The sequence below is a fragment of the Pelodiscus sinensis genome, chromosome 6 (genome assembly GCF_052426305.1).
Source record: "Pelodiscus sinensis isolate ZL-2025 chromosome 6, ASM5242630v1, whole genome shotgun sequence".
NCBI lineage: Eukaryota > Metazoa > Chordata > Testudines > Trionychidae > Pelodiscus > Pelodiscus sinensis.
Window position 1 is genome coordinate 116,740,913 of NC_143057.1, and position 22,609 is coordinate 116,763,521.

At 44.3% G+C, this 22,609-nt stretch overlaps 1 protein-coding gene across 2 annotated transcripts in view; it reads right to left on the minus strand.

Annotated features, from left to right (window-relative positions):
- Positions 1–6,932: 6,932 nt before the first annotated feature.
- Positions 6,933–22,609, minus strand: part of LIPG (lipase G, endothelial type) — a 30,999-nt gene continuing 15,322 nt past the window's right edge. The window contains exons 10-11 of one of the 2 annotated variants that reach the window (XR_003086869.3): positions 21,169–21,268; positions 6,933–7,106 (exon numbers count right to left, since the gene is read on the minus strand). Coding sequence is in view for 1 of the 2 variants with exons in the window: in XM_006136736.5 (XP_006136798.2) it covers positions 21,235–21,268 (34 nt within the window). In the remaining variant the exon portion in view is untranslated. Of the gene's footprint in view, positions 7,107–19,527; positions 21,269–22,609 lie in introns of those variants that run through there. The other variant, XM_006136736.5, reaches the window with a different exon arrangement.

Here is a 22,609-nt window from a genome sequence, read left to right on the forward strand (position 1 = left end):
GCATGCACCCCCTTCGCTACAGGCAGGAACCCAAACAGCAGTGCTGCCACCATCAACTGAAATCCTGGAATCCCACCCCGAGGGTCTGCTCTACTGCAGGTTTGCTAGTGGTTTTATAGTAGCTTGTGATGGGGCATATCTGCCCTGCGCTGAAGGGCAGAGAGTAGCCTGGGCTCAGCTGGCTGAAAAGGCCCCGCCCATTCAGCCCTGCTGGGCATGCTCCCAGCGGAGCCAGGGTATAAGAGTGCAGGGAACCCTGCAGTCGGGGTGGACAGTTAGGGCGAACCCTGCAGGTGGGAGGAGAAGGAGCTCAGGCCGCAGCTCCCGAAGGGTTCCTCCAACAGCTGTTGCTGGAGCCTCAGCCATCCCAGGAACAGCACGCTCCGCTGCAGCTGCAGCCATACTTGAGGCAGCACCTGCAGCCACCGCCACCCCAGAAGCAACGCCCGCAGACACGGACGCCCCAAGAGCAGCAGTCGCAGTCACAGCCGTCCGTGAGGCAGCACCCGCAGCCGCCAGTGCCCCAGGAGCAACACCAGCAGCTGCAGACACTCAGGGAGCAGCGTCCACAGCCAGTCACAGCCTCGACCAAGGACCGTACCCAGTAGGCAAGCAGACTATGTAGACACCAGAGAGTGGTAGAAAGCAGCCCAGGGCAGAGGATTAGCTTCCGGGACTCGGTGTGTATTGAACCACACCCAGATTGTGCCCTCTTTTACCAGCAGGTCCACATCACATTAACTGTCAGAATTTGCTTCATTGAATTAGTATACAGACACTGTGGCAATTTTTGCTCTGATTTGCAACCATGAAGTCCTCGTGCAATTGGGATAGTCTTGCACAGATATAATTGAATGTAGAATTTGGCCCATGGCTTCAGCAGCCTCCTGAATTAAAGTGCTCTATAAATATTAAGTGTGTTATTAAAAGGTGTTTCCAGATGAGGGAGAATTGAGTTACCCTCACCTAAACTTTAAGTTGTCCAGAATAAAGTTTATTTTGCAGACGTGAACCCTGGAAACTGATTATGAAAAGACTGTTACAAGAGACAAAAGTAAATGAAGCCTTGTTTGTCTTGGTAAAAGACTAGAGTTCAAATCCCATGACTCCTAGCACAGACTCTCTTCATAGAGACTGCAAGCATGAATTGTAGAGAGATGCTTGTCCCCAGCTTGAGTTCCACCCAACTAATCAAAGAGAACTTGGTGAGTGTTATTGTCAAACTGCATTAACCTCTTCTCCAAATGCCTTTGGAGAGGGTTCTCTCTGCTTCACAACAGTGAAAGGGAAGGTGTCCCTCTGCCTTGAGCCAAGGCTGACTAGGGAACTGGCTGCAAAACCCACCTTGGCTTCCTGCTGCCAGTTACCCTCTGACTAGAGGATGCAGAAGCCATTGGAGAAGGCAGGGAACTGGCTGCAGGCAAGGGTGTGTGTTGCCACTGCAAGAAGACAGATGGCCCAGTGCAGAAGCACAGGGAGCCTGGCTATATGGCTACTGCTAGTCTGCACTGTCCTGAGCCCAAAGGAAAGGAGTCTCCTGACTGACTGTGGTGCTGCTGAGGGAGGGGCAGGATTCAAAAAAGGAATTAACATTTATTTGGATATTGAGAATATCCAGAATGTAATTAGCAAGGCCATTTTTAGAAGTCCCAAAGTTCAAGAGGGATATAAATCCTCATGTATCAGGGCATAAGCCAGCCTCTGAACCATCCAGTGCTCGCCACTGATGGAGTCAGTATACAGGGCTAGATGAATCAGGGGGTTGACACAGCATGGTGATTCTTATGTTTCTATGCCATTTAGGGCACCCTAATTCATAGCATTCTACACCATTTGGGATATGTCTACATTGCATTCCTCCTTTGAGAGAGGATTGCAAATGCAGACAAACATTGCAAATGAAGCTTAGATTGGAATTTCCCATGCTTCATTTGCATAATGGTGGACGGCCGCTTTCTTGAAATAGCATATTTCAAGGAATAAAAGGGATTATTTCAAAAAGAGACCCTTCTTTTGAATAGTGATAGAAATGTAGCCATGTCCTGTTTTTGTCTCACCTTCCTTTGAAATAACTCTTATTCCTTAAAAAATGAGGTTTAAGGGTTATTTCAAAGGAAGGGTTTCTTTTTGAAATAAACCCATGTGGACTGCGGTTTTTTCCTCAAAATACAGTATTTTGGAAAAGCGGCTGGCTGCCATTATGCAAGTGAAGTGTGGGTAATGCAAATTCGCGCTTCATTTGCAATGTTTGTCTGCATTTCCGTTCCTTTCTCAAAGGAGGAATGCAATGTAGACATACCCTTGGATACCAGGATGAGAGACAGCTACTGTTAAACTATAGAAAGTAAGCATGTTGTCTTAAAGACAGAAGTTCCTCAGACAGGATCCACATCTTCCTGTGTGTGTTGTACAATACAGCAATACCAATGCTTAATAAAAAGTTTCTTAAATGTAGTTTTGGGCTGGGGGTTGTTGAAAATGTGAAGAGCTTCCTCCTTTGTCTACTTAGAACCTTTGAGAAATTTAGAACAAATAATTCTTTCACTTAAGACCTAATAATATGAATGGTACAAAGGGTGCTGAGCTCCTGCTTCCCTAAGGCCTGGTCTACACTTCAGCAGAAGGACGAATTAAGATACATTAATTACGTAGCTGGAGTCCACGTGTCTTAAACCGCATTTCCACACTGCGCACACAGTGGGAGTACCAATGGGATTACTCTGAGTTCAGTTTAGTGGGTCTTTAGTAGACCTGCTAAATTGAACCCCAGAAGATCAACCGCGGCATCTATCTTCTCCATAGGGAAGATGTGGCTTAACTGAGTAAATTGGCCAAATCCTGAAGCATTTACTCAATTTTTAATCAGGGTCAATTCACAGTGAGTGTGGGACTATTACCTATGGGAGGACCAAATTAAAAAAACAGAAGGGCTTCAGGATTTTTGCCCAGTGGGAACTGCAGGGCGTTAGGATCTAGTCCATTAATAGCATAGCACCTCTTAATCACCAAAGGATTAAATTCTACAGTAAAAATGGTCCCTAAAGCCCAGTCCTGACAGAATATTCAGACCTTCCTGGGAAAGGCATACAAAGGCACAAGTCAACTGGAACCAGGATAAAAAATATGCAATGATTTAAAAATAAGCTGGCAAGTGACAGCTTTCTTCAGATGTGGTTCATTATAGTCCGTTAATAATGTGACATTAAATGCCAGATTCCATGCTGCAGTGCAGTGCTATGTGGCAGGATGTCTGGAATTGAATGGAATATAGGCAATAGCTAGACACCTAGGCACAAACAGCTCCAGATATTTTCACATCCTTCCATCCAGCTATAAACCCCACAAAGGGTACATCCATACAGACATGTATAGCTTAAATACGCTGCACAATTTGAGCTACACAAATTGCATAGCTTATTTCGAGAGTGTGCTATTCCAGTGTTTTCCTTATTCCTTATGCAATGAGGTTTACAGGAAGCTGGAATAAGATGCCTGTTATTTCAAAATAGTGGGTCTGCTGTTAAGACATGCACAACACTATTTCAGGATAATGGACATTATTCCAAAATCACACTGCTGCGTAGATGTACAAAAAAGGAATTCGGCTCAGATGAAAACATCTGACTGAACACCTGTGAAGATCATAGGATGGTAGCTGACTATAAAAGGAAACAAATCTGTTTGCTGTTTGTTTTTTATTCTGACTAACATTAATTTTCCTTAGCTGGGAGCTTCAGATAACAAATGGCCAACTTTTAATTGTAAGGAGAGCCTTTTTTTTTTTTAAATTGGTGAATTTGTCCCAACACATGACCTGTTGACCTCTCTGACTTTACCTGTCAGACTTTTTTTCCTTGGCTGTGTCTAGACTGGCCACTTTTTCCGGAAAAGTAGCCGCTTTTGCGGAAACTTGCCAGCTGTCTACACTGGCCGCTTGAATTTGGGCAAGAACACTGACGATCTAATGTAAGATTGTCAGTGTTCTTCCGCAAATACTATGCTGCTCCCACTCGGGAAAAAGCCCTCTTGCGCAAATGCTTTTGCGCAAGAGGGCCAGTGTAGACAGCTAAAAACTGTTTTGCACAAAAAAGCCCCGATGGCGAAAATGGCGATCGGGGCTTTCTTGCACAAAACTGCGTCTAGATTGGCACGGACACTTTTCCACAAAAAGTGCTTTTGCGCAAATGCGTCCGTGCCAATCTAGACACTCTTTTCCGCAAATGCTTTTAACGGAAAAACTTTTCCGTTAAAAGAATTTGCGGAAAATCATGCCAGTCTAGACGTAGCCCTTATGTTCCCTCATACGCATTCATCTTCTACCAAATGACCTTTCTCAACCCCTAGGTCTCAAATCTGTGACTACAAGGTTCCACGGAATCTGGGGACCATCACAGTACAATTCTATTACTGATGGCTTACTGGCATCAGCTGAAACTGAGACTTTTCAAAACCTAGCTCTGGTAGGTGATTTCACTCCTTAGCCCTAGTTGTGCAACACCAAAGCTCCTGTTTGGCCCGCTATCCCTACTTAAGCCAGAAGGCGGATCAGAAAGCTGTCTGTACAACTGGGCTCCTCCCTGTTTTAGACTACTCACCCAGCTCTACCTGTTCTTGTTGCCTGACCTTGACATCCTGCATTTCTGACTGGGCCTGATTCCTGCTGTCTGATTCATTAGAAAGAAACACTGTGATGGATCTATAGATGTACAAGTTCAGATTTGTATGCAGGAGGTGTGTGAAGGGTGTGAAAGCACCCCTTCCCATGATCCCCCAGGTAAACATGCTCTGGCCGGCCAGGGGAAGGCGCTTCCTGAGTCTCCCTCCCCCATGCTCTGGCTGGCTGGGGGAAGGTGGAGCTGATTTCCCCACTTACCTGGGGGACCATGGGAGGTGCATTCACACCCTTGCATTCCACACTTACAAAAACGCACAACCTTCCCCCACTCCCCCCCCCACCACCACAGAAATTTCTGCTTATGGGCCTGAAGTTTGTAGTGAATTGTGCCCAAACCATCATGTGACCTAGGTGTTGAGTGAAAACAGTAACTTCTTAGAGGAGTCCACTGACATTGTAATGCCTAAAACAAGAGCTCTCAAATGTGATTGTTTTCCCAACAAAGGACTGTCCCCAGAAAAAAAAGTTTGCTGCAGGGAGTGACCAGCCTAAAGGAAACTCCTTTCCCCAGTTTGTCTTCAGAAGATGATTGGGATTTTAACCACCTCTCTGGGACTCAAAGCAGAAAGTTTATTCTCCATCTTCAGGGCTGCGTGAAGCAGAGAGCCAGTCTACCTGATGCAAGGACTGGGCCTAAGTATTCATGGGAGCGGTGAGCATGAACTTGGAAGAAAGCATGTATAGGTTTTTGTTCTTTTGCCTTAAGAGCTGTAACTCTTGTGTGTTTTGGAAGTAAAAGTTGTAGCTTCAGAAACTCCTGTGCTCTGTTCACACCTGCTCTGTGCAACTGAAGCCTGCGGGGAAGGGGGTGGAGGAGTGCTGGCCAGAGTGTCTCACCCTCCAAGGCCAGCTGGAGGAAGCCAGTCCTGGTCCCTTCCCCACTCTTGCCTCCCACTTGAAGTCAGAGCTCACCCCCAGTGTCCTGTCCTGGCTATGCCACTGATGCAAAGCCTGTGTTCCTTACTTTACCTGCCATGAGTCCCTACAGAGTTAAACCAGAGTGTCCATGATAGTGGAAGTTGGGGTGTGCCTTAGCAACCGGCCAAGTCTCAGAGCTCTGGTCTTGGGGTCTAGAACAGTTGGACTGTGGAGTCCTATGTGCACCCTTGGAGTGTGCCTCAGAGGCCCAGAGCTAGGCACAGTTTCTGGGTGCTGACCAGACCCAGCTGGCTTGGCAATAGATGGGCTCCAACACCACTGAATTAGCATAGTAGTTCTCATCTGTGTACCCAAAAGTAGCTGACCTGGGCTGACTCCAGTAACTAATGAAAAGTTGCCATTTAGCTTTTCAGAATTAATTTTTTTTTTTTTTTTTTTTTTGCTGTAAAAATCTCCTTGCCACTATATTCCCTGGTTTGTGGTATGGGCTGGAAATAACGTGCCTGAAACCACACTGTATTCCAAAGTGGCTATTTGTTTTAGATGTCAAAATGAGGCACGATCCCATATAGGTTTTTTTACTGTCTCTTGACTTGCAGGTATAGTGGCAATCAGGTTTTCTACAAATATAGAAGGAAGGGGCTAATGCTATTCTTATCAGGTCATGTAGTGGCTCTGAGAGCCTTTGAGGGTTTTTTTCTGGTTATTCTGCAAAACTCACATGGCTCCAACTTCTGTTTTAGTTCCTGCCCTTTGCTGGGCCACCATTTAGCATGTGGGCTCACTTGTGGCATTTTGTGAGGCCGCCAATACACTTGTTTCCTTTTCAATATGTTATACTAGGATATGATTGCCATAGATAGTCAGATCTTCATCTTCAAAGAGTTTCCCCCTCCTCATAGAGAAATCACAAACTGAATATGAAACCTCTGGATATGTAACTGAGGCAACCATGCTGAGTAAAAGTGATCATGACATGAGAGAGCTCATGGTTCTGAGGAATGGTAGAAGAGAGAACAGCAAAATAAGACAATGGCGTTCAAGAAGGCAGACTTTAGCAAACTCAGGGAGTTGTTGGGTAAAATCCCATGGGAAGCAAGTATAAGAGGAAAAACAGCTACAGACATGTGGCAATTTTTTTAGAGACATTAAGGCATAAGAGCAAACTATTCCACTTCATAAGAAAGATAGTATGGCAAGACCACCTTGACTGAACCAGGAGAACTTGAATAATCTAAATATCAAAAAGGAGTCCCACAAAATGAAAAACATAGGTCATATTATAAAGGATTAGTATAAACAAAGGCACAAAACTAGCTCAAGCTATCTAGAGACCTAAAGGGCAACAAGAAAACATTCTACAAATATATTAGAAGCAAAAGGAAGACCAAAGTCAGGGTAGGCATGTTTCTCAATGAAGAGGAAAAACAGTAACAAAAAATGTAGACATGACAGATATGCTTAATGACTTCTTTGTTCTGGTTTTCACCAAGAAGGCTGGTAGTGATTGGATGCCTTGTGAACGCCAATGAAAATGGGGTAGGTTCAGAAGCTGAAATAGAAAATAACAAGTTAAAAATTACTTAGCCAAGTTAGGAGTCTTCAAGTCACCAGGGCCTAATGAAAAGCTGCTGATTGAGGAGGTATCTAAGCCCTTAGCTTTTTCTCTGAAAAGTCATGGAATATGGAAGAAGTTCCGGAAGACTTCCCAGAGACTTTCCTGCTGTGTAGACATGCCCACAGTGAGTCACTGGAACAGCAGGGAACAGAAGCCAGGGGTAGTAAGTCCTATACATACACAACCCACCGGTCAGAGTTGCCCCCAGCTAATCCTAATGATAATTAAATATTTGAACAACAGACTGAAGAAAATAAATCCGTGCATGCTCCAACACATTTACATTTTCCAGTTTTATTCCCTGAGCTCAGTCACCAGTAATAGCATTGCAGTGGCAAAGCATTGTACATAACTTGGCACCAATAGCATTCTATTTTTCATCTGGAAAAGAAAATGCTGCAAAGCTGTTTTAAAAAGGTCAGTCGGTAGGATTATAAAACCAGACTTAGCTTCTTAATAATAATAATAAAAAGCTTGTAATTAAAGTTAAAAACTGAGTTTGTGGAAATCAGCAAAACCAAAAATCACGGCAGGAATTTTCAAAACAATTTTTGTTCAGTCCTCTGGACTGACTGACAAACAATGTACATCTTAATGATATAGGTCTAATCAAAACAAAAATGATCCTGGAGTGAAAAAATAAAGACAATGAAAGGGTTGTTGAAACAATCTGGGACAATCTTTTAAAGTGCAGTGAATTGATATTGGAATAGCTCATCGAGATTATTTTTTTATTTTTTATTACAAACAAGCTAAAACAAATGCTCTTTTTGCAGGGCAGTATAAGCACTTGGCATTCAGTAACTGTTTAAACATTCAAGAATAGCTTTGTTTGTTAGGGCTACACCAACTTGCACCAGCTGGAACTGTGGTAACAAAGATTGGACTAATATGGTGTAACTTCAGAGTTACAAACACCATAGTTATGAACTGATTGGTTAACCACACACCTCCTTTAGAACTGGAAGTATGCAATAGGCAGCAGCTGAGACCAGCAAACACAGTATAGTTCTGTTTTCATGTAAAGTAGTAAAAATAAAAGGGAACTTTTAAAAAAAAAAAATTTGACAAGGTAAGGAAACTGTTTCTGTGCTTGTTTCATTTAAATTACTTCTGGCTAGAAAGTTTCAAAGCTGATTTATGTTACTGTTCAACTGTAAACTTTTAAAAGAACCACCATAATGTTTTGTTCAGAGCTACAAACACTTCAGAGACTGTCCACATTTGCAATTGATTGGCAAAATTTTTGTTCTTCACAGGTGCTTAAAAAAAAGTACTCTCCTGCCAACAAAGCAAAACTTCCTTGCGAGGCAGAGGTGGGCAATAACTTTTGGTGGGGGGGGCACAGCAAGATTTTGGTTAAGTGGTCAAGGTCCACTTTTCTGTGGAGGGAGTGCGGGGTCTAGGATGGAGGTTGGGATCAGAAACATGCAAGGGGTAAGGGACTGGAGTGCAGGAGACAGTGTGGGGTCTGAGAGGGTGTTTGGGTGAAGGAGGGGATTTTGACCTGGGGCAGGAGAATGGGGTGCAGGGTCTGGGAGGGTGCTTGGGTGTAGCAGAGGATTTTGGCCTGGTAGATGGGTGTAGGAGGCGGTACAGGGTTTGGGAGGGAGTAGTAACTTGGTGCAGAGGGCTTGGATGGTGACCTGGGAGAGGGAGTTGAGATGCAGGAGGTGCTGGGGTGCCAGAGGCAGGCTCTGGCTGCGAGGTGCGTACCTACGCCAGCAGCCCTGCAGCACCCCCAATGCAGGCTGGGCTCCTTGCCTGCTGCAGCCCCAAGACAGCTTGAAAATACAGGATGCACCCTCCACATGGTTCTCAACTCCACATGGGGGAAGAGGCTTGCACTGCCCCTGTCTCCCAGGCCAATCTCAGTCAACAGGAACTGAGAGATTGTATGAGGTCAGTTCTCATTGGCCGCTTGTTTCTGGCCAATAGGAGCTGAAGCTTGGGGTGGGGGCAAGGAGATCAAATGAAGCTTGCCCTTCTCCCCCCCCCCCCCCAGAGCAGAGAAAGATAGGGACTATTATAACAGCTTATCTTTGAGGAGTCCCTCAGTATAGTTATTCACACACATGCACACCATGCCACCATATTTAAACAATCACTGGGTCAGAGAGTTGGAGATTAGATATCACTTTGACTATTCTCTGCCTGTCACAGTATAGGTGGAAGGTCGGCTTAAGGTCCACAATTCCAGCAGTGTAAAAGATAGTCAGAGTTGATGTACCTTAAGCCGAGCTTCAGTGTTGTATTCACAGTGGGAGGTCAATGGGAGAAATGCTCATGTCGACTTCCCTTACTCTTCGCAAGGAGCAGAAGTTTTGGCATCGACAGGGGCACCCTCCATGTTTGATTTAGCAGGTCTTTACTAGACCACTAAATCGAACTCTAGAAGACCAATGCTGCAGCATCAAACTTGCAGGAAGTAGAGACGTGGCCTAAATTATTTCTAAAGCGCCTCTCGTTATGGGCCTGATCCTTCAAAGGGGGATTTCAAAGGAAGTCAGGCAGTTAAATCCCCTTAAGCAGCTGGGCCCCGGTGCCTCCTGACTTAGGCTCAGTACCGTGAACTCACTTCAGTGGCAGCCAGGAGTGCTCAGCACCTTGGAAGACTGGGTGTGTTGTGAAGGAAATGTATGATTTGTAGTCCTGCCTGTGCCCACGGCCAAGCTGTGATAGTCCACTCTATTGCCAAGCCCCTCTTTCTGACCACGTTAGTCACCCTTGACTGTCATGCAGAATTCTGGTTGTGTTCATTTTCATAGCAATTGGAATGCTTTTATGGCATCTGTTATATACTGCATATAATACTAACCACCGCAATGTAACTGGGCAGCATGACAGGATACTTGGGAAGCCAAGACTTCTTATAAATCTTTCCTTGTTATGAAGCAAATGGATATAGCTAGATATACGCAAATCAGCCACAAAAGCAGACACAAACAAGGGGGGGGGATTCACTGTGTGCCACCTAGAAGGTGCTAGAAATGGGACCCACCAAGGTACTTAGGTGCTGACACCTGGGATTTAGGCATCTACGTCCCAGTTTTGGCTCCACTGAGATCCTCAAAGCTCCTGCTGAATCCAATAGGTATGTAAACTTGCTCAGCATCTAAGGTTTTTCAGGGTAAAAGTTCCCTTTGCACCTCTAGGCATGTGCACTGCAGCCTCCTTCAGGGTGTGTGGACTCCCAGCTAAGCTCCAGACCGATTCACGATGTGGTTCAGTGATATCTAAGCCCTTGTTAGCTTGACCAGTTTATGTTAGTAAATCTGTCACTCGAGGCTGTGGAAAAATTCACACCCATAAAAAAACGTAGTTATACCAAGAGAACTCTCCAGATAGACAGTGCTATGTTGATAAAAGACCTCCCAGCCATAGAACAGCTGTCTCTTGGCTCAGTGGAGTATGTACACCACTGGCAGATGCTTTCCTGTCATCATAAGCGCTGCAGCAGCAGAGTGACACCAATGCAGCCGCAGAGCTCTACATGGAGACAATCCCCAAGTCTTTCTCTGGCCCAGTGATTATTTAAATATTTAGCCCCAGTGGGATGCTGTGTGAAAGACTCTGGAGCCCTTTTGCGCAAAAGGGCCAGTGTAGACAGCTGAAAACTGTTTTGCGCAAAAAAGCCCTGATGGCGAAAATGGTGATCGGGGCTTTCTTGCGCAAAACTGCGTCTAGATTGGCATGAACGCTTTTCCGCAAAAAGTGCTATTGCGGAAAAGCATCCGTGCCAATCTAGACGCTCTTTTCCGCAAATGCTTTTAACGGAAACTTTTCCGTTAAAAGCATTTGCGGAAAATCATGCCAGTCTAGACGTAGCCCTGCAGTTTTAACTGTACCCTCATTGGGTTGAGATAGGATGTGTAGGCTCTGGGGTGGGAATGAGGGATTTGGGTACGGGAAGGGGTGAGAGGCACAAGCTCTGGGAGAAAATCTGGATGCAGGAGGAGGTGAAGGGGATGCTGGCTCAGGGAGGGGGCTCCAATCTGGAGAGCGTTGGGGTCAGATAGATGGTTGGGCTACTAAGCAAGCCACAGGCTTGTGGATGTGAGGGAGCAGGAATTTGGGTTGGGGTATGTGAAGGGCTCAGGGCAGAGGGTTGCAGAAGTGTATGATAGGCTCAGATCTAGGGTCTGGGGGGTACAGGAGTATTATAATGCTGTGGCCAGATGAGGGCTTGGCCCCAATTGGGGGTTTGTTGGCCAGGCTTCATTTTTAAATAGAAGACTGCCATTTTTCACATTTTTAAATAGGTCAAACACAAAGTTTCTGCATTGTCTTTATTTATAAGAAGGGCAGGGAACCTTTTTGAGTCAGGGGCCACTGACCCACAGAGAAGTCAGTTGAGGCCACACAAGGGAGATGCAAAAAGACCTCCTCCCAAAAACCCCCAAGTCCCACTAATGTGGCCCCAACTGCGCTGCTGGGAGCAAGTGATGTAGTAGTGGGACACGGTGTTAGTGGGGGGCAAGGGCACAGGGTTCTGAGGTGTGGGCAGGGAGTCCCCTGCACCTGCCTCCGAGGACTTTTCCCCACTTCCCCCATGGAGCAGGGAAGCCCCAGCGGGCGCCTCCTCGGGGGCCAACTCCTCCCTCCTGCAGGGGAGGGTTCACCTAGGCTAAACACCATCATGGCCCAGCTGGCCAGGCAGCTCTGCTCCTTCCTCCAGCCCAGCTGCCCTGGCTGCGCTCAGCCCAGGGAGGCTGCACCGCACTCCAGCTGATCCGGAAGCCCTTCCTCTTTCCCCAGTCTAGCTGGAGTGCGGTGCAGCCTCCCCGGGCTGAGCGTGGGGCAGCTGGACTTGAGCCAAAGAGGAGCTGCTGCCCTGCCAGCTGCCCGTGGTTTTAAATCCAGGTGCATCGCTCCAACCTGGGCTGGACTGGAGGCTCAGAGGGGAAGCTGCCTGATCAGCTGGCCACGGTGTTCAGCAGAGGTGGCTCCCTGCTCCAGCCAATAGGGGGCTTTCCCTCTGCTTCACGTGGAGTGTGGTGCACCTGGGTTGAGCCAGCGCCATGGCAAGTGAGCCAGCGCCATGGCCAGCTGGCTGGGCAGTCGCTTCTCTTTGCTCTGCAGCCCAGCTGCACCACGTTCAGCCCGGGGATGCTGCACCTGGGCTGGGGCAAAAGAGGACAGGATTCCCGAAAAGCAGGAGCACGGCACAGCTTCCCCGGGCTGAGCGCAGGGCAGCTGAGCTGGAGGAAAGAGGAGCGGCTGCTCGGCCAGCTGGTCATGGCGCTCAGCCCAGGTGCATCATGCTCCACGGGGGCTGAGTCTGAGAAGCAGAGGAAGGGAAAAACCCTGCCCCAATCGGCTGGTAGGAGCCTGGGCGGGCTAGACAGAAGAAAAACTGAGTCTCCAGCAGCGCCCTCACCTTTAATTCACCCCCCCTTGGGAGCTGCGGAGTCTCAGGGCAGGAGCTGGGGCTGCAGGTGGGATGCGTCTGGGCGAAGCAGCCACCGCTCTACTGAGTTCCATGGGCCACCTCTAGAGGTGCCCGTGGGTCAACTTGGGGGTGTCTTACCGCCCCCTAGGATGGCGACTTGGGCAGCTGCCTGGCTCGCCCACCCCTTAGTCCGGCCCTGGCCTCACTGAAGTTCCTCAGGTGCTAGCAATATGCCACATATGAGGCTACCTTTGGAGCTTCATATATGGAACATGATGGTCTCTTTGTGTAGCACATCCTCTGTTTTTCAGCACTAACTGCCAGTTAGTCATGGTACTGGCTTCTAGTTCTATTCAAGGTGTTGATTTTGCTCTATAAAGATTATGCAGTTTGGGAACTGTCTGCATTTGGAGAGACAGTACCACTTGTCCAGTGCAATGTCTAGAGAAAATGAGACACTCTGAAGTATTCCTGCTAAAAATCTGGTATCTGGGGCCTGAACTGGGGGTGTGTGTGAGGTAACCGGAGAATTCTGTGTAGCTTTGTTAAGAGAGTGATTGGTCAGATAGACATTGACTTCTAAGGATGTGCATTGAAAAGCTACCCTACTTGGTCATTTCTATACAGCCTTTTCAAAAAGTAGCTATTTTCTTAGCATACTCAATCATACCTCAGTTTTTAACATACAAAAAGGGTCGTTCACCCCTGAGTTAAATCCTTCATCAAGGAGTAGCATGGATTTTAGCTACTTATTTCCTTTGCAAACCACTGTTATGGGATGTGTGCCATCAGCTACTCAAAACCAAAGATTTCCTTAAAGCCACAAGTATAGCCTACCAAAAATGATTTTGTAAGATCGCTGCACTGTCCGTGTTACCCGTGGGAGAGTCAAGCTATTCCTTGGACAGTTGGAATGAGTTCCACACATGCTCAGGACTGGTCTAACTTGGCTTTGACTTAAGTAAATGAGGCTCAGCCCTTCTGAAAAAAATCTCACCCTAGGAAAGTGAGATTAATGGAAGAAATCAGTGGACCAGTGGGAAGAGTTTGATGGGGCAGGTGACCAAAGCCCACAAGTAAGTGAAAAACATGGAGATCTGAGAGATGGATCAGAAATAGGGAGGAACGTGGGCTGAAATAGTAGGGATAAAGGAGAAACAAGGGCAAAATCAAGTCCGTATCTTAGCTATATGTATACAAATGCAAGAAGTATGGGTAGTAAACAGAAAGAACTTGAAATGCTAGAAAATAAACTGATATAGCTGATATCACAGAAACTTGGTGGGATAATACATATGATTGAAACAGGAGTGTTGTGAGGAAGACACGAGAAGTCATTCTTCCGCTCTACTCTGCGCTGATTAGGACTCAGTTAGGAGTATTGTGCCCAGTTCTGGGCACCACATTTCAAGAAAGATGTGGAGAAATTGGAGAAGGTCCAGAGAAGAGCAACAAGAATGATTAAAGGTGTAGAGAACATGACCTATGAAAGAAGACTGAAAGAATTGGGCTTTTTTAGTTTAGAAAAGAGAAGATTGAGAGGGGACATGACATAGCTTTCAAGTATCTAAAAAGGTGTTGCAAGGAGGAGGGAGGAAAAACTGTTCTTCTTGGCCTCTGATGACAGGACAAGAAACAATGGGCTTAAACTGCAGCAAGCAAAGTTTGTGTTGGACATTAGGAAAAACACTGAAATAAAATTGCCTAGGGAGGTTGTGGAATCTCCATCTCTGGAGATAATTAAGAGCAGGTTAAATAGACATCTATCAGGGATGGTCTAGATGGTACTGGGTCCTGCCATGAGGGCAGGGGACTGGACTCAATGACCTTTCGAGGTCCCTTCCAGTTCTAGTGTTCTATTATTCTAATATTCGTACAGCTTGTTCAGGAAAGATAGGCAAGGAAAAAAGAAAGGTGTTGCCTTGTATATTAAAATGTGTACTCTTGGACTGAGATTGAGATGGACATAGGAGACAGACTTATTGAGAGTCTCCAGCTAAAGTTAAAAAACAAGGGTGATGTCATGATATAGGTCTATTACACACCACCTAATCAGGAAGAAAAGGTAGATGCGGCTTTTTTAAACAAAATCATCCAAAGCAGAGGACTTGGTAGTAATGGGACTTCAAATATACAGATAGCTGTTGGGAAAATTACACAGCAGGGCATACATAGATAATCCAACAAGTTCTTGGAATATATTGGAGATTATTTAGTATTTCAGAAAGTGGAGAAAACTACTAGGGGAGGAAGCTATTCCAGATTTGATTTTAACAAACAGGGAGGAACTGGTTGAGAATTTGAATGTGGAAGGTAGCTTAGGTGAAAGTGACTATGAAATGATAGAGTTCATGGATTCTGAGGAATGATAGAAAAGAGAACATCTAAAGAAAGACAATGGATTTCAAGAAGGCAGACTTTAGCAAACTCAGAAAGCATGGGATGCAAGACAGAGGAAAAACAATTGAAAACAGTTTACAGTTTTTCAAAGGGACATTATAAAGGGCCTAAAAACAAACTATTCCACTGCATAGAAATGAAAGGAAGTATGGGCAGAGACCACCCTGTCTTAACCAGGAGATCTTGAATGATCTAAAAATCTAAAAGGAGCCCTATAAAAAGTGGAACTAGGTCAAATTACAAAGATGAATTTAAACAAATAATTCAAGTAAGCAGAGGCAAAATTAGAAAGGTGAAGACACAAAATGAGTCCACTCTAGCTAGAGACATAACGAGTAACAAGACAACATTCTACAGATATATTAGAAGCAAGAGGAAGACCAAGGACAGAGTAGGCCCATTGCTCAGTGAAGAGGGAAAACCAATAACAGAAAATATCGAGATGGTAGAGGTGCTTAATGACTTCCTTGTTCTGGTTTTCACCAAGAAGTTGGTGGTGATTGGATATCTAATATAGTGAATGCTGAAAAGGTGGTACATTCAGAAGTTAAAATAACAAGTGAAAAATTACTTAGAAAAGATAGATGTCTTCAAGTCATGAGGGCCCAGAATATTCAAGGAGCTGATAGGTGGTAACTGAATTATTAGCTATCAATTTTGAAAAGTCATGGAAGACAAGAGAGATTCCAGAAGACTGGAAAAGAGCAAACAGTGCCCACGTGTAAGAAGAGAAATAAGGAAAACCCAGGAAACTACAGACCACTCGGCTTAACTTCTGTGCCAGGAAAGATACTGAAACGCATACTTATGGAATCCATCTGCAAACATTTGGAAGAAAATAAGGTGGTAAGTATCAGTCAGCATGGATTTCTAAAGACGAAATCATGCCAAATCAACGTGATAGCTTTCTTTGATAGGATCCAGAAGGCTTGTGGATAAGGGTGAAGTAGTAGACATGGTATACCTAGTCTTTAGTAAAGCATTTGACAGTTTCACATGATCTTCTTATAGATGGAGCTACAATAGGGTTGGTTATCCAACCAGTTATCCAACCAGTTATACCATTCTCAGAGCTATCAATGAAAGGCATAACAAGTGGGGTTCTACAAGGATGTTTTGGGACTAGTTCTGTTGCATAGCTTCACCAATGATCTAGTTAATGGCATAGAAAGTATACTTATAGGCTACGTCTAGACTGGCATGATTTTCCACAAATGCTTTTAACAGAAAACTTTTCCATTAAAAGCATTTGCGGAAAAGAGTGTCTAGATAGTCCTGTATTTTGTTCGTGCCAATGTAGCACTTTAAAGTGCTACATAGTCCTGTATTTTGTTTCAGCTACACCAAACTAACACAGCTACATTTCTATCACTATTCTAGATTGGCATGGACACTTTTCCACAAAAGCACTTTTTGCAGAAAAGTATCCGTGCCAATCTAGATGTGCTTTTGCGAAAAAAGCCCCGATAGCCATTTTCGCGATCGGGGCTTTTTTGCGCAAAACAAATCTGAGCTGGCTACACTGGCCCTTTTTGTGCAAAAGCTTTGCGCAAAAGGACTTTTGCCAGAACAGGAGCAGCATAGTATTTCCGCAAGAAGCACTGATTTCAGAAAGTAGGAAGTCAGTGTTCTTGCGGAAATTCAAGCTGCCAGTGTAGACATCTGGCAAGTTTTTCTGCAAAAGCAACTGCTTTTGCGGAAAAACTTGCCAGTCTAGATGCAGCCATAAAGTTTGAAGATGATACCAAGCGGAGAGGGGTTGCAAGTGCTTTGGAGGATAGTGTTATAATTTTAAAATGATCTGGACAAACTGGGGAAATGGTTTGAGGTAAATAGGATGAAGTTTAATAAGGACAAATGGGAGGTACTCCACTTAGGAAGGAACAATTGGTTTCACACATACAAAATGGAAAATGACTGTCTAGGAAGGAATCTAAGTGGACCACAAGCTAAATATGAGCCAACAATATAACATTGTTGCAAATATATATAAAGCCTCAGCTGGAGAATTGTGTACAGTTCTGGGCATCATGTTTCAGGAAAGATGTGCAGAAATTGGTCCAGAGAAGAGCAACAAAAATTATTAAATGCCTAGAAACCATGACCTATGAGGGAAGACTGAAAGAATTGGATCCAAAGACTGAAATTTGGATTTGTTTAGTCTATTAGCCAGGGGATAGAAATGGTGTCCCTGGCCTCTGTTTGTCAGAGGCTGGAGAAGGATGACAGGAGACAAATTGCTTGATCATTGTCTTCGGTCCACCCACTCTGGAGCACCTGGTGCTGACCACTGTCAGCAGACAGGCTACTGGTCTAGATGGCCCTTTGGTCTGACCCAGTACGGCCGTTCTTATGTTCTTAAGAGGGAGAAAAATTATTCTCCTAAACCCCTGATAGGAACAAGAAGTAATGAGTTTAAATTGCAGCAAGGGAGGTTTACTGTCAGGGTGATTAAGCACTGAAATAAATTGCCTAAGGAGGTTATGGACTCTCCATCATTGAAGACGTTTATCTAACCTGCTCTTAAATATGTCAGGGATGATCTAGATCAATAATTTTTGATGGGGGGGGCAATCTAAGATTTTGGTAAGTGGTAAGGGCTGCACTTTTCTATGGAGGGGCTGTGGAGTTTGGGATGGAGGTTGCATGCAGAAAGGAGCTCAGGGTAGGAGACTGGAGTGCAGGAGGTGTGGGGTTTGGGTGAAGGAGGGGGTTGTGATCTAGGGCAGGAGCTTTGGGGTGCAGGGGCTGGCAGGGGGTATAGGTGCAGGAAAGGATTCTAGCCTGGGAGAGGAATTTAAGAAAGGGTGCAGTGTCTGGGAGGGAGTTCTGACCTGGAGGAGGAGAGGATTTGGGTGCAGAGGGTTTGGGTGGTGACCTGGGGCAGGAGGAGGTGGTGGCCTACAGCAAGGAGTTGTGGGGTGGTAGAAGACTGGGGTCCCAGAGGCAGGCTGTGGTGGGAAGGTGCCTGCCATGGTCCCAGAGGGCTCAAAATGCCTGGCTGCTCCCTATTGCTCTCTGCTTTAGGAACCAGGAGGAGGGGGAGACTTTGTGCACTGCTGTGCCCCCAGCAAAATCTCTCCGCTCCCATTGGCCAGTTTCAACAAAGCCTTTCCCTCTCCCAGGGCCCAGAGCAGAGAGCCACAGGAAGCAACCACCTGCTTAAACTGGTATGGGGTTGTTCTGAAGTGGCTGGCTGCTCTGTGCCTGAGGGTCCTGGTGAGGAGGGCAGCCTGTTGGCTGGATTGGGTGGCCCGTGGGTCAGAGCTGGCCTGCAGGCCGTATCTTGCCCACTACTGATCTAGATGCTGCTTGGTCCTGCTGTGAGTGCAGGGAACTGGACTTGATGAGCTTTCAAGGTCTTTTCCAGTATTCTGTGAGTTTGGGGAGGCTTCTAAATGTCAGCATAGGCCACTGGAGTCAAACACATTCACTCCCAAAATGGTGGTAGTTGTTAAAGGCACAAAAGGCTTCTCGAAAGCAAAACCTTACTTTGTGCAATATATCTTTAAATAATAATAGCTGTACCATGTGGGGCTAGAATGGAGCGTTTAGATAATCCATCCTTCTCCATAGCCAAATACAAAAAACCCAACCCATCAAAGTAAGTAGTTAGAGGGAAGCTACCCAGCCAAATTAGAAATTCAGATCTTTAGTTCAGCACCAGTTTGTAAGTGGGCCAGGCTAAGAGATGGAGGAAGAAACTGCAGTCTTGGCTGAAAACAGTAACTCTTAGCTAACTTCTTTCCTAGTAAGTTGATCTTGAAAATTCCTGGATTGCTAAAGATCTCAGAATGATACATTAGGACATCATATTATAATCCCTGACTTTAATCCCTGCAATTGATTAGCAGTAATTCTTCACATAGATGTGCGAGTCCAGATTGCACTCAACTTACAGTTCCTTTGCAAAAGGAAGGTCACCCCATTGACAAAGTTGGAGGAACATAAATGAGGGTGTTTAGAATGGCTATAGTCTCATGAATTGTCCTTCTGCAGTAACTTTTGTAGACCATGCTTTTTTGTTCTTAAAACAATCATAACTTCACTTGAGTGAGGGAGTCTAAATGCAGACAAAACAGTAAAAGAGAGCCTCAGCTACATTCACTAAAGTATTGAACACTTTGCACTTGAGAGAGTAGAATTTATACACCCTTGCCTGCCTTCACTAGAAAGTTTTGCCCATTTCCAGTGGCTAGTCTTACCCTTATGTTCACTATAATTAAAGCTAGACAAATTGACTAGAAAAAAAGCACAAATTGAACAGTAAGTAACCAACCATTGGAACATCTTACCAAGTGTTGTCATGGATTTTGTCACTGAATTATTAAATCAAGATTGGATGTTATTCTAAAAGATAAACTGTTGAAATTATTTTGGGGTAGTTCTATGGCGTATGTTAGACAGGAGGTCAAACTAGATGATCACAGTATTTATTCTGGCCTGCATATTTGTTAACCACATCCTGTTCTCGATGGCTTCATTGTCAACAGTGTCTGACCTGCATAGTTTTCCTAGTCATTGTGATAGGCATAAACCAGGTGTTCTCTTTTCCCAGAATTACAAACTATGCAACTTATTTCTACAAGAGACTTGTTTATTTTTTGCTTAAAGTTTATAAAAACTGTTACTCCAAACAAGGTTTAAACTTACATATGTACATTTGAGAAATAAATAGCATTCCAAGTCATACAAAAACCATAATATACAAATAGGGCTTCAAGACCATGTATAAATATATGGCATGGTGACAAATCACAGATAGTTACCAGAGGCTTCAATTATTGAAGACTGTACATAACCAAGACAAACATCATGCTGTTCTCCAAATGACTATGGTTATTTTAACTTCGGTTGGAATGAGACACTAAGAAAGAAGCCAGACTGAAATACCTTTGTTGACCCTTTCAGCAAGAGACCTGGATGATGATGGTCTTCATAACTCAATGCATCAGGCAGCATTGCTGCTTTGGTGTGTGTATAGAAAGCATTGCACTTTAACATCCAAGCCAAGAGTAATCCCAAACATATTAAAATGCCCCCACCCCTGAAAAAACAAACAGTCAGGTCACCTCTGGCCTAGACACGTACAGTAGCAGACTGACTACCTACAAGCATCTGGCCTATTCAGAACATTAGTTTCCCAGAAAAGTGGAATAGATTAATTCCATTATAAAAACAAGTTTATCTGGAATTATGTAATAAAAATATCTTTACAATTTGGAGTGGAGGGGAAGTGTATTTATATGTTGTAGGTTAAATGAGTACCTAAACCTTGTTAAGTGCATGAGTGTGCAACCTTAAAACGTGCCTTGCTGCATTCAAGTTGAGTTTGCATATGTGAACACATCCTCAAAATACATATTATTGAATGATGTCAAGTTTGCCTGAGGCAGTACAGATACCTTCCCAGTATACAGTAAGTAAATGGCTGGCACCCTTCTATATTCTTCAGATAAGATCTGCATGAAGGAAGTACTGGACAGTCCTTGTTTAAATAAAATACTGATGTTTCAGGAAACAGTTTTAACGGAGTGTAGCTGCCAATAACTTCAGTACATATCTGTATCTGCTTTCTCTACAGAACAGAGGGGGAGGGAGTATTGGACTTTTTTTACATTATTAGTCATGTGTACTACAATATCTGGCAGAGGTACAGTAATGGTCTCTGGGAAAAGCAAAGAACAGGATGGAGAGAAGATGGAAGTTAGGACAGAGATGATATTGTGTTCTGTCTCTTTACACTTCACTGGTTTGGTCTACTCATTCTTCCACATCCTTTAGTGCAATTTAAGATCCTGTAGTATCTCCTAAGCTATACACACTGTTATGCATTCTTAGTAGCTTAGTCATGAACTATTTGAATCAGATAAATTCATTTTCCATTGACTTCCATGGCACACAGACTAGAACCAAGGCACAGATTTATCTCAACTTTGTTGATATTTCCAGTTTACTGGGACAATTAGGAATAGACTATGCAGAGCACAACACAGATCAGGAAAATTAGGTTAATGCACATAAACCAGATTCACCCAAATAGGGTGAGTTTAGTAGTTTTAATAAGTTATTTTAGGATAGCAACTGAAAGCATATGGATCACTCCTCACCAGAAATATTGCCTACATCTGTTCAACAAGACCAAGTTCTCTATCCTGAATAATAAGTGGTACTCAGACAAACTTTACATAAATGTCTCTTCACCTATGTAATCTTCTGCAGTAGTTTTCTCTCTGTGTTTTGGATAGTTAGATCCTTTTGTGCAAGTCTTCAGCTTTGATTCTGCACTGAAGGTTTTTCTGATCTAAGGAAAGAATGGGGGAGACATGGGTGAAAGATATACCCTGGTAACATGCAATGATTGCTCTTTTGTTAGAAGTTCAAAATTGTAACACAAGGGCTAGTAAAACAAACCCAGGACATGTCAGGGAGGCTGAAAACTAAGTGTGGTTCAGTACTGTGTTCTTTTTGGAACCTTTGCCTACAAATAACTTTCAGAGAACTGGATCCTTTTATGGGAACTCAAACTGTCCAAGTGGATGTTACACTTGGAACAAAACTTGAAGAGGACTGTGGTGCAAGGCAAATAGATTAATTGCTAACTGACATCAATGATATGTTTTAAGATCTTTGTCTTTAGAGCCTGCACCCGTAATTGTATTCAAGGATTGAAATCTGCAATTAAACACCTGTGGTTGGTCCATGACAGCTGTCCCAGGATAAGGGTATTGACATTCACGCTTTGGCTGGAGTCAGTCCTGGCATCTCCCCCTCTGCAGGGTCCCAGAGCCAGGCACCAGTCCAAATGTGAATGTCTACACCACAATTAGGCATCCCTTAGGCCAAGTCTCACAAACCCAAGTCAGCAAACAGGTGTTTAATTTTTAGAGATACCCCGAGGACATAACTCTGTCCATCCACTTATACTCATCTGCTTACTTGAGTGAAGTACTACATCATATGAGGAAGGGTGGTAGATTCCAGCTCCAAAGCAGCAATTCCAGGAGTGAAACTACACTACAAGAGAGCTCTCCTCCTGCTCTGTAGACATCGCTAGGAAGTGCATTACCACAGCCAGCCTTTGTACCTTTTCGCATAGCTCTTGATATTTGTTTCCGCTACTACATTCTCCATTTACTTTGCCATGAGAATTTAACATTAGCCTTTGCACATAATTTTATTTAGGAAATTCCTTAATACACACAGAAGCAACATTAAGAGCAATTCATTATTTCTTCCAAATCCAGCACTAGACACTATCTGATATTGCTCTCAGCCAGAATTTTGCCATCTGAGGTAACTATACAAGCAGACTTTTGACACTGGGCTTTGTTACAGTGTTTGCAAAAGCTTTAACATTTTGCATTTTCATTAATGTTCAACAGACTCTTTTATAGCTTAAACTTTAAAACAAGTCCAAGAGATGTCAAGCCCAAGTTCACCTCTAGTATAACTCCACTGAAGTCAATGGAGTGATCTGGAACAAAATTGAACTATTTTTAACAGAGGATAGTTGGAAGTTATCAAATCCTCACTACTTATCACTTGATGGATTAAAAGTCACGCTGCAGGACCAGTGCTAGTTGATTGGGAGGGTGCACTAGAGATTAGAGAACTTCCATTGTAGAAGATGTTATATATCGCT